We start from the raw sequence: 11,914 nt of genomic DNA, 5'->3' as shown, positions 1-11,914 counted from the left end.
TATTTAATATCTTCTAGAAAAATCTCCTCTCTCTTTTACTTTCTAAAAATTTCCTGGAACTTCCACTGTGTTTATTTTTTGGATCAAATTTATAATCATTTTGTAAGCTGTCCCTCCAAAAATTCTATTGATATTTTATTTGGAATTGCATGAAATTTTCAGATTTATTAAAGGAAAATTTGCTTATTTACATAGTTTCTTATCCAGTAGCAATGTGTCATCCTTCTTTAGTCAAGACTTGTTATATTCCACAGATTTTTAAGATTCACTGTTAAAATGTGCTGCATATTTTTTATATTTGTTTTCTAAATTTATAGTTGCTTGCTATTGTGACCAAAACTTTACCAAACTCATCATAACCACATGTATTTATGTCTATAATTATTTATGTAGCATACTATATACAGTAAATGCCATGCATACAGTGTAATTTATTTTTAGTATGTATCACAGATTGAATGCTTGTGTCCCCTAAAATTCCTGTGTTGAAACCTCATCCTCAATATGATGGTATTTGGAAGTGAGGTCTTCGGGAGGTGATTAGGTCATGAGGGCAGATCCCTAAGGACATGGGATTAGTGCCCTTATAAAAGAGGCTCAAGAAAACTTCCTTGCCCCTTCTGCTATGTAAGGACATAGCAAAAATATGTCTGGGCAATATATGAACCAAGAATTGGGCCCTCACCAAACACCAAATCTGCCTATGCCTTGATCTTGGACTTCTCAGCCTCCAGAACTGTGTAACTTCTGTTGTTTAGAAGCCACCCCAGTCTACAGTATTTTGTTATAGCAGCCTTAATAGACTAAGACAAAATGTGTGTATATTAAGTATATTAATTTTAGTAATTTTTATAATTTTTAATAGGACAATTTATTGATTTCTCTTACTATTTTTTATCTAAAGCCAGTTCTTTTGACATTCCCAGATATAAGCCTATCACCACAAAAAATTATTCTGCCCCATCCTTTTAAATCTATGGCAGGCGTTATCTCAATATCATAAGCTGATGGCTTCTTGTGACTAAACTATCACCCAGTGATGGGAGGAATTTGATACTTAAATGACTCTGGAGCCTGTCCCATGATTTTTTTTTTCCTACTCATTGAAAATGATGCTATGCCCTATATGAGCAAGCTTCAAGTCAGAATGATGCGGGGGGCTCCCAATCTTCTGGAAGTTTCCAAAGGTGGACCCCATTGGAGTATCTGGAGCTACTTATACGTGTACCTTGAGCAATGGGTCAGGGGAAGTAAGCAAACTAAATTCCATTTCCACACATGCCAATCTCTTAAAAGAATAAAGTGTCCTAAAAATGGGAAGATACAGCATGAATGGTTGGCAAAGGATATGCTGTTGTATGTTCTTTTAAGCAAGGTCATAGACTCATAGAGCTTCTTAGAGAAAGGGAACCTTCCTGGTAGACAATGAAGCCAACATTCTCAGTGTGGAGTTGAGTGTAGGGGAAAGTAAGTACAGGGGCTAGCAACTCAAATGGCTGTGCTGCAGTCAGCAAAGTATAGAACTACTGTGAAAAAGAGAAGTAACATGTATTGAGCAACCACCATATGCCAGACATTTTTCTCCATTCATTCCATTATCAAAGATCAACTCTTGGTGACTCATTGAGATTAACTTGACTTAGTCTGGATTCTACTGCTTTTTGAAATGTTTTAACTAGTAGCCATTGTTAAAAAAGCAGGAAACATCATATTAAACTTGAGGACTTCTGCATTGTTTTGAAACTCCGAAGATCTACAACATTTGGGTTTTGGCTAAGTATGGACTACACCCTCAAAAAATGGTTTAGGCTCTCCAAGCAAGCTCATTCCATCAGTCCCTATTCACTTACTTATGTTACCTACCTAACCTGCTCATTTCTTAAAGTTGTGTCCTTTTATAATCTTATCTTCCAAAAAATAAAAGCTATGTAAGCAAACGTATAAGTTAGAGATAACTTCCCAACAGATAGGATCATTTGGGGGAAAAAATTTCAAGGGAATGCTTTTGCTCTCTTTAGTAGTTTGGATCCTTTCAAGAAAGAAAAGCGTCCTGGCTTTGGGACACTGAATCAGGGTCACCACTGTCTGCCGCTGGTTCCCATTCTGGTGTTAGTGGGCTTTTGACCTTTAAAAGATGATGGAATTGGAAGAAGAAATATTTTTTGTATGAAAGTAATGGATTCACTCCAAATGAATGCTAGATATGAAAGACAGAGCATACACAAATTACAACTACCTTTAGCCCTAATTAATGCAAAATCCTGGCATATCTCCATTGCTGAAATAAAAACTACTGATTAGTTCACTATTTTCTGAATTTCTTAGCCCCTGGTTTCCATTCTGGAACTAGTGGGGGTTTTTTTGTTGTTGTTGTTTTGGTGGGAGTAGAGAGAGTCTGAATATAATGTTGATATTTAAAGGATGATGAAAATGGCAAGAAGAAATATTTTCTATGAAAGTAACAAGGATTCATTTGAAATGAATGCTAGAAAGGAGAGAAGGTGGGGAAGGCAGAGAGGGAGGGAAGGAAGGAGAAAGATTAAGCAAAGAATAACAACTTTAGCCCTAATATAGAAATCCTTGCCAGAACCCATTACTAAAATAGACAGTAGCAGCTCTGCTGGCCCAGGAAGCTCAAACGTCTGTTCTACATGTTGCCTCAGATCCACACCTGCCTTTCTCTGCCCTGCATTATTGGAGCTGAGAGTCCACAAATTAGGTTTTTCCAGTCTCCCTTTCAGATTCTGACAGCAGCAGGCACTGTCAGTCACTTTCAAATGACACACATCCAGACTCTCTATTCACTAAGTTTTCCTAGTATTAAATAGGGGACAGGATCACATAGACAAGACTTGGCCCCTAAAAGGTTCTATTACAAAGCTCTCAAGAAGATCCCCATGAGCATGTTAAAGAATTTTGCTGTTACTGACCATGGAGTAGTAACTGATACAAAGAAGGGTGGTCCTAAGGGATCTCTCAAGGTTTCGTTCCTAGAATGCAAGAACAAAGACTAACCTCATCCACTTGATCTTGGAGAAAGGTACAGAAATGTTCTACAACAGCCGCCCCCAAAAGCTATAGGCCTGCAATATAGTCAGCTTTCCTCTCTGTCTCCTTGTTGACCCAATGGTGTTCATTTCCACCATGGCTACTAAGTTTTTCTTAAATCAGGAGCTACCAACAGTAAGGGATCACTGTGTTTCTACCGAATTTAAAATATGACGTGCACAATTCAGAAAACTGCTAAACAATAGAACAGTACTGCCTGCATCTGCCAATACAATAACGTCTGTGGGAGATTAGAGTATAAAAAGTACCATTCAGTTCTGGCTTGCCTCCAGCTAGCAAAGAGAACACAGCAATTTGACTTCTTCGGCTTTGTTCTCTTATTCAGAAGATGAACTTGGTAAAGAACACTTTGTAAAGGTGTAGACTAATACAAATCAATGTTACTCAGGCTCTATATCCAAGGCATAATTTAGAAGAAAAGAATATTTCAAACAACTGGTAGATTATAGGGTATCACATTCATATGCCCACCACTCAGCTTTAACATATTTTAACATTGTATATATTTGTTTCAGATGTATTTTAGACCCAAAATATCACAGTGGAGACCCACCCCCTCTTCCACGTGTCCTTACTTAATTCAATTCTCCTTCTTCCTTCGCCTGAAAGAGTAACCACCATCCCCTTGTGTGGTTTTATGCTTTTACTAAATACATACATGTAGCCAGCATTAGTTTTGAAAATTTGGCACACTGCATATTTTTAAGACTTTACAAATGATGTCATACTGGATATAGCATTCTGCAACTCATCTCCAATATTAAATTGACAGACAGAACTATGGCTTATTCTTTGTATCTGCTACATAAAAGTTAACATTTAAACATGTTGTTCTAGGGGCTGGCCCAGTGGCGCAGCAGTTAAATTCACACGTTACGCTTCGCAGCAGCCCAGGGTTCACTGGTTCAGATCCCAGGTGTGGACACGGCACCACTTGGCAAAAGCTGTGGTGTAGTAGGCTCCCCAAGTATAAAGTAGAGGAAGATGGGCATGGATGTTAGCTCAGGGCCAGTCTTCCTCAGAAAAGAGAGGAGGATTGGCAGTAGTTAGCTCAGGGCTAATCTTCCTCAAAATAAATAAATAAATAAAGTGTTGTTCTAAAAGTTTTTTATAAATTAACTCATTTAGTCACTAAAACAGTCCTAGGAGGTAGATATTTTATTCCCATCTTACAGATGATCAAGTGATACATGGAGGAGTTAAATAATCTGCCGATTCACAAAGCTAGTGAGTGGCATGTAATCTGAACAGAATCAGGCTCTGAGACAAGGATTCCAAGTCCAAGATTGGTTTTAAAAGAGACTAATACAGTAGCTAATATTGAGCAAGGTTCCTGGCGTGAAGGTGTGCTTAATTAAGTGGCAGGCGTGAATCACTCGCTTACCTTTCTGAAAGTCCTTTATCAACTCTTTTTTCCAACCTCATCTCCACTCACCATAAGAAGTTAAACTAAAAGAATTCCAACGCATTACCAGGCGTAACCAGCAGTACCTCTGTAAGCGGTTTCTTGAACAGCTACTAACAGTGGGGTGGGTGACAACGATACTTCCACACCAACCTCTCAGCTTAGGCCCTATTCTGAGGTTATTCCTCAGACATCAAGAAGTATAGCCACAAAGACACAGCAGATTTTATTTGTAAAATTATCTCCACATAAAAATTATATACAAATGTCTTATCATAAGAGAATGTGCAAGGGCTATATTGCCACATCGCTTAAAAGAAACACTTCCTAAAAACACGACACATTAGGCACTGTCTCAACCCTAACTTCTAGGTGGCGTCTCAGGAGGTGGCACAGGAAAGTTCCAAAATCTATAGCGATTGGTTTAAAAATTAAATTTAAGAATGCTTCAGCAACCGAGTTGTCAAGATTATCACAGAATCACCTAGAACACCTAGAATGTAGCCACGTTTGCACTCTCATGGACTAAAGAATGAGGCATTTTAGGTAGAAGTGACTGGTAGGATGGCTTCGTCTGCAGAAGAAAAAGACAGATCGTTAGCAAACAGCTGCAGTGCAGCTACTGACAAACGTGGCACAGAAAACACATTGATTAACACTTTGACCAATGAATTTTGAGCATCTAAGTGCCAGGGATTGGAGGAAGATGTTGAGCAGATCTAGACACTTGGCAACTTTTATCTAAGTGACCGATAATTAAAGTGAATGATTTGATTATCAACCCAGATTATGTTTAAACCCAACTGGAGACTTAATTACTCTGACATGATGATTGTGGTGAGGAAGACTTGTCAATAAGACCAGAACATACATAGATATGCGGAAGTCGCATTTTTTTTCCAAACACAATTGTAATTAGTGTAAGACTCATCACATAGCTAGACATTACTTAAACCAGAAACAAACAAACAAACAAACAAACTTATTAGCAGAGACTTAAGCTTTAGCCTTCCTTATATCCACATCATCATGTTCTGTCTCTTCTAAGGATCCTCACCGAGGAGTCTTGGAAGTATGGGATCCAAGGCAATCCAAACAGGCAAGTGTTGCTTAAGGTCCAGGAAGGACAAGAATTGTCAGAGGGAAGACCATCCTGGGACTTTGTGAGATTGCTGTTGGTAGTGCCTGGAGTGTCATCTAAAAATGGCGAGCTAAAAGTTTTAAAGAAGAGAAAATGTGCATATCAGGTTAAATTTTAAAATAACCCATTCAGTCTTGTTTTGGCTTCACCCGTTGCTGTCCACCTGACTTTAACAGGAGCAGTGTTACCACCACTTCCACTCTTCCCACTACTTAATTTTTTTTTCAGGAATAACACTATTAATGGTTCCCCCCTTCCCCTCTCAACATTCTACCATTGGGGAATCTATTCCCCAAGATAGAGTTAGCTCTGATGGCCTTATGAAGAAGTTCCCAGAGACAAGCATAAAGTAGGAGTCCTAGAATCTTTTACATTTTCCATTCATAAACTACTAGGAAGAAGGAACTGGCCACCATTTTCAAAAAAATTGACCTTGAAAATCTTATGAACAGCAGCAGGGCATTATCTGATATAGCGCTGGAAGGTGAGAAGATGGTACAAAAGACCAGGCAGGGTTCCCTCTTGCTGTACACAGCGTCTCCAGGAGTTAGAATTGACTCCATGTCACTAACAACACAAAAGTGTTATTTTACTGATCCTTAAGGTACAAAAAAGTTTAGGTAGTTTTCCCAAAAGCCATAGGGTCAGGGTATCTGTATTAAACAAGCACCCTCATTTCTTTTTTCTTTTTTTAAACTGTTTTTTCAATCAAATTATGCCCACGCAAGCGTACAGGATTTATGTAAGTCACAAAAATTAGAAAACATTAGGTCTTGTATAGAATAAAGAATTATACAACTTAGGTCAGAATTTAATTTTCAAAAAATGTTTGATCTTAAAGAGTAGATACTCAATGCTTTCTCTCCAATTCCTGTTTTTCCAAGCATCTCCTGATCTTCAGAGAGGCAGCTATGTGAGAAGGTGTGTTCAAGTCTTGACTTACCGTTTCTTAACTACCTGATCATGAGCACATCAACCTCTGAGCTTTATTAATCCATTTTAGTATGTCTTAGTAGGGTTCCCCAAAGGCAGAACCTGACAAGGAGAGTTATAGGCAGGTGATTTATTATAGAAGTGTTACCAGTAAGGGAATGGAGCATGCATAAGAGGAAGACAGAGATGACAAAAGAGTGCTATTTCAAGCAAAGTTCTAGCCTCAGTAGAACCTGCAAGAGAGCCCCAAAGTTAAATCCTGCCTCACAGTTTGTCCTTAGATCGGGCAACAGAGCCAGGTGTTCACATTCCCACACCACTCGATGTGAGGATTGGGGGAATTTTGTAAACTCCCAGGCCCAGTTGGGGTCATTAAAAGCCAAAGTCCAGAGAAGCAAGGAAAGAGGCACACAGAAATGGTAGGGGTGGTCCAAGAGGATCCGGGCAGAGCATCTGCAATGACCGAATGACATGGATAAGTATTTCATTGGACTGAGGAATCACACAAAGCGACATCATTCCAAGACTCAAACCAAGCTGAGCTTCACTTTCCAAATGTTTTACTTTTAACAAGTAGTTCTTAGAAAGTAAACTGTGAACCAGCTGACCCATTATACTCACCTGGAAACAATACACGTTAAAGGAATTTTTCCAGTGACTCCTTTGTTTATTATGTTATAATGGAGGGCTGAATAAAATATCACTCCATAGGAGAAAACCTAATGGGACAAAAAGACCTTTTGAATTGAAGTATAGCATCTCACACAGGAGTTTTAAAGAAATTTGAACTAGAAACAGATCAAGATGTAAGATCATACTAAAGTCTCTCCGCATGGATCCTGAAGAGACTGTTTTCACAGAGACCAATAAGAAAATACCAAGTCAGGGTCTTGATCATCAGTGCAACCAGTTGGCATTTGTGGCAACTGAAATCATGAAATTGGAATCATGAATTGCCAGGTTAGAAACAAAGGCTACAACTTCTACTTAATAAATTTATTCTAAGATTTTGCCTTCAAACGTTACCACAGTGCTGGGTCCCAGGTCTCTGGAAAGATTAGACAGAGAGGCACTTTTAATTTAAAACCATAATTAGAGGTTTGTGTCTTCTGAATATATGCATGTTGTGGAGACATATGAAAATTCTATGTTGTGGCAAAATAAAAATCTCCATAATCCTAACACAGGGATAACTTCTGTAAACACATTTAGGTGTATATTTTTCTATTACTCATTCTTACAAAAATAGCATACTGGATTACCATTTTTCAATCTGTTAATTTATACAATAAATATTCTCATGTAAGTAAACTATTTCCAATGACTGTTAATAGAAATATAACATCCAATAACATGGTTATAACATGGTTATTTGTGCACTGTGTTGCTATTCAATGTTGTTTTAGTCAAGAGTCTATAAGTTGTATACGAAGTGTGGAAAATAGATACTATATGCACCTTACTTCTGTTATTAATAGAAATATATTCCATAGTCACTTCCAGTATGATAGAGTCAAGGTCACCAAAAACCCACTTCTCAAACAAAGAAAACTGGCAAAAACTGTCAATTAAATTTTTTCAAAACTCTGGAAAATAACCAAAGGCTTGTAACAATCTGAGGAGCAAGTGTTCAATAAAAATGGTGGGCCTGGTACAATCACAAGAAATACACCAAAAAATCTATTAGAACTAATAAACATCTTCATAAATGTTGCGGGATATAAGATACATAGACAAAAACCAATTGATTTCCCTACACTAACAATGAACAATCTGGAAATAAAATTAAGAAAACAATTCCATTTATAATAGCATCACAAAAGAATAAAATAGGAGAGTGACATCAGCAGATGCAGTGTAGGAGTCCCCAACACTGTCTACCCACAGAAACATCAGTATGAACTATCCACACATGCAAATACCTTCATTAGAGCTAAGGATTCCAGATAGGGATTATAGCCCTTGGGTGGAGCACAGAAATGAGAAGACACATTGAAAAGAGTAGGAAAGACAGTTTCACATTACCCCACTACTGCTCTCCAAAGTCCAGGCCACCCAGCATGGAGGAGACATCCTCCCATTGGAGAAAAGAGAGCAAACACAGGACTTCACAGTGGACCCCAGTACCAGGCCCTCACCAGTGCCACGCCAGCCCCCAGGGACTCAGCCTCCAGAATGGCTCCCAGCCTGCCTCAGTCTCTAGGCCAACCCCCTGGAACCCAGGCTCAGGCCTACCCCCTGCAGGAAATAACATATAAATTAGATTCCCTCAATGGGCCATGAGCTCTGCAAGGCCAGTTCCTGGGTCCCACTGGTCTTTCTACCCTAAAAGTACCAAACTCTAGTGTCATAAAAATGAGCAGGTTCCTCATCTTTGGCCTTGGCTGCCCCTGTCTTGCACTGACTCTAAGCATAGCACCACTGCGAGGTAAGATCTGGGGGTTAGGTTATTCTTCGAAACAGTCACAGCTCTTACCTCTTTCTGAATCCCACACTCGGTGACAAGGTAATTAAACTCATACCCCTGAGAAGTTATGTTCGTTACAGGGCAGCCAATTCCCAGAGACACTTCATCAGAATGCAGAAAGTGACCTTGACCGAGTAGAGTCGGTTCCACCACAGCCCAGAACATAGAAGAGGTACATCCTACGGACACTGCTGGAAGAACCGAGAAAAGAAAGATTCAGATAGAAATTTGTCCTAGAGGACACTCAGAGAAAATTTGAGCATAGACTTTTATAAAAAAAAAAAAAATACCCCCGGAACACCCTTGAGAGATGCAATGTGATCATTCAGATGACGTTGTCACGGTTGTGAGTGAAAAATTAACACCAGGCCAGGCTCATGCAGGCCCTGGGGACAGCCTCCATCTCCTCCTCCCAGTACCATTTCCTGAAAAACTACAGAGTTAAGCTAAATGTGGGATGTTGTCTCTCCTTCTCTTATCGTGTGGGACTTCCCCTGGACTGCAGGAGCCTCAAGCTGTGTGCTGGCCTTGAGTCTGCATGACTAGACCAGTGTAAATGATCGGTGGGACACTGAAGCTGCAGCTTCTCTGTAGCTTCTGGCCCTCATCCATAGCAGACAAACACATCTTTTGTGAGTGAAGGGACAAAGGGAACCACATACTTGGGCACCTGCTGAGTCTGCCAATGAAATGAAGATCTGTGCCTGGTATGTACCCTGCCCTGTATCCTTTTATAAGGCAAAAAGAAGATAGTCTTAGAGTAAATATATTCACGTCTGATACGTCTGTCAACTCAAATCATTATCCACAGTTCTGGTGCCTCATTAATTCTACTACCAGGAGTAGATCCTAAGGAAGTTTTTAGATAGATAGGCAAAGACATGTCCTAGAGACAAAGCTATCCATCACTACAATTTCGTGATAAAGAAATACTAGAAATAACAAAATGTTTATTTTCTAGGTAATACTTCTAGCTAGTGACTTTTTTAATAAGGAAAAAGATATATAGTCTAGGTTAGAAAAGACTACTTTAATATAAGCCATAGGTAGGACACATGGACAAAGTAAGTGGGTTGCAAATAAAACAATAGATATTACAAGATAACTTGATGACTCAGGAAAAATAAGAAGTGAGAATAGAAAAAATGATGAGCTGTTTCCACAGCCTGATTTAGAACAAACACACGATCACCTAGGGGGAGGCAGGTGGCTGGATTATGAGTAGATCAGGGTGGGACATGGAAGAACAAGCTGAAACTTGAAGTAGAGAAACCATTTTCCACAGGTAGAGTGAAGGGAGTGGAGAGCTACACATAAATTAGATAAATCACTTGCTTTCAGGGGAGGCAGAGGGCGAAAGAGAGAAAGCAACACTTCTACTCAAAATAGCATACAACAAGAGGCCCACCAACCTCCAAGAAACCACACCGTCAAACAATAAAACACATACCTGTCTTTTGCTCAAAAAAAGCCAAAATCACACACAAGAGTAAAGACGATTGTAACCTCACAAAATCCTTCATGATGTCAACTGCCAATCAATGACCTCTGAAAAACAAGAAATAGGAAGTGCCCGGCCTGCTCCACTTAATTTTATAGTCAATACCACATCCAGCTGTCTGTATTTACAAATCACTCTTTGCTGACTCTTTTTATCTTCCAGGAATATGTGTGGTGTTTTTTGCTGAGCCAAATTGCTTAATATTTGGAAAATATGGAAAGTAAAAAGAACAAAACAAAAACTATTTATCTATTCAGAGAAAGACTTCTGTCTACCTGCTGAATCTTGACATTCTCCTGCTCACTCCAGTACCAAAATCAGGGGCACAGATAAAGTACCACGAGCAAATCATTGAGAACTGTGACTTCTCCAGCCCCTCCAAAGTTCCTGGGAGAACAAAATGTCCAGGGAGTGTCAATGCATGTGTATTGAATTGTGGGGAAGGATATTTTTGAAGATATTTTAAGCCAGGGGTTTTCAAAATTCAGCAGCATAAGAATCACCTGCAGGGCTTGTTAAAACACAGCTTGCTGGGCTGTGCCCCAGATTCTGATTCACGGCTGGCAGGCAGCCCAAGAATTTGTGTTTCTAAAAGTTCCAGGTGATACTGATGCTGCTGGTCGAGGACCACACTTTGAGAATGACTCACTCAGCTACTATCACTTTAGAGACCACCTAGTTCAATGGCTCCCAAACTTTAGATTAATTATCAAAATTATCTGGAGTGCTATTCAAAAATACTGATGTCTTAACCCCACTCCATTCCAATGGGGTCTCTTGTGGCTGGAAGCTTTAGAGTACAAATGAATCACTGCAGGGTCTTGTCAAAAATGCAAATTCCCAGAGTCTAACCCAGAGAGACAGGGCCCAGGAATCTGCATTTTAAACAATTGCCCCAGGTGATTTGTGGAGGTTCACATTTTGAGAAACTTTGGGCAGATGTCCTCAGGACTGCTGATGAGGGAGGGAGGAAGGCAGACCTCCAACTCTCCTTCAGTTTTTTTTATTTCACTTTCATCTGTTTTACATTAGAAGCTTTTATCTTTTTTTTTTTTTTGAGGAAGATTAGCCCTGAGCTAACATCTGCCGCCAAGCCTCCTCGTTTTTTGTGTGTGTGTGTTTTTTTTGTTTTTTTTTTTTTTTTGCTGAGGAAAACTGGCCCTGAGCTAACATCCATGCCCATCTTCCTCTACTTTATATGTGGGACACCTACCACAGCGTGGCTTGACAAGCGGTGCCATGTCTGCACCCAGGATCTGAACCAGCAAACCCCGGGCCACCAAAGCAGAACGTGCAAACTTAACTGCTGCACCAGTGGGCCGGCCCTAGAACCTTTTTTAACCACCAACATTATAAATCCTCTGCATCTTTTGATTTTAAGCATAAGATCATAATTTC

At 39.5% G+C, this 11,914-nt stretch overlaps 1 protein-coding gene across 1 annotated transcript; it reads right to left on the bottom strand.

The window, feature by feature from the left end:
• Window positions 1-4,675: 4,675 nt before the first annotated feature.
• On the bottom strand, window positions 4,676-10,538 carry OOSP3 (oocyte secreted protein family member 3). Its single transcript, XM_070564018.1, has 5 exons — window positions 10,466-10,538; window positions 9,025-9,203; window positions 7,170-7,267; window positions 5,532-5,685; window positions 4,676-5,048 (listed from the first exon to the last, which is right to left on the bottom strand). Exons 1-5 carry the CDS (start codon window positions 10,536-10,538, stop codon window positions 4,968-4,970), a joined length of 585 nt encoding a protein of 194 aa, XP_070420119.1. The 3' UTR covers window positions 4,676-4,967.
• Between the last annotated feature and the right edge of the window lie 1,376 nt (window positions 10,539-11,914).

The sequence above is a fragment of the Equus przewalskii genome, chromosome 11 (assembly GCF_037783145.1).
Source record: "Equus przewalskii isolate Varuska chromosome 11, EquPr2, whole genome shotgun sequence".
Classification (NCBI taxonomy): domain Eukaryota; kingdom Metazoa; phylum Chordata; class Mammalia; order Perissodactyla; family Equidae; genus Equus; species Equus przewalskii.
This window is presented reverse-complemented; position numbering and strand designations above follow the sequence as displayed.

Excerpts from the sequence above, each read along its gene's own strand:
- OOSP3 (XM_070564018.1), bottom strand. The coding sequence starts at position 10,538 with ATGAAGGATTTTGTGAGGTTACAATCGTCTTTACTCTTGTGTGTGATT. Across the intron at positions 9,204-10,465 it reads TTTTTTTGAGCAAAAGACAG|TGTCCGTAGGATGTACCTCT; the intron begins GTATGTGTTTTA and ends TTCTTCCAGCAG. Across the intron at positions 7,268-9,024 it reads AGTGTGGGATTCAGAAAGAG|GTTTTCTCCTATGGAGTGAT; the intron begins GTAAGAGCTGTG and ends TTGTCCCATTAG.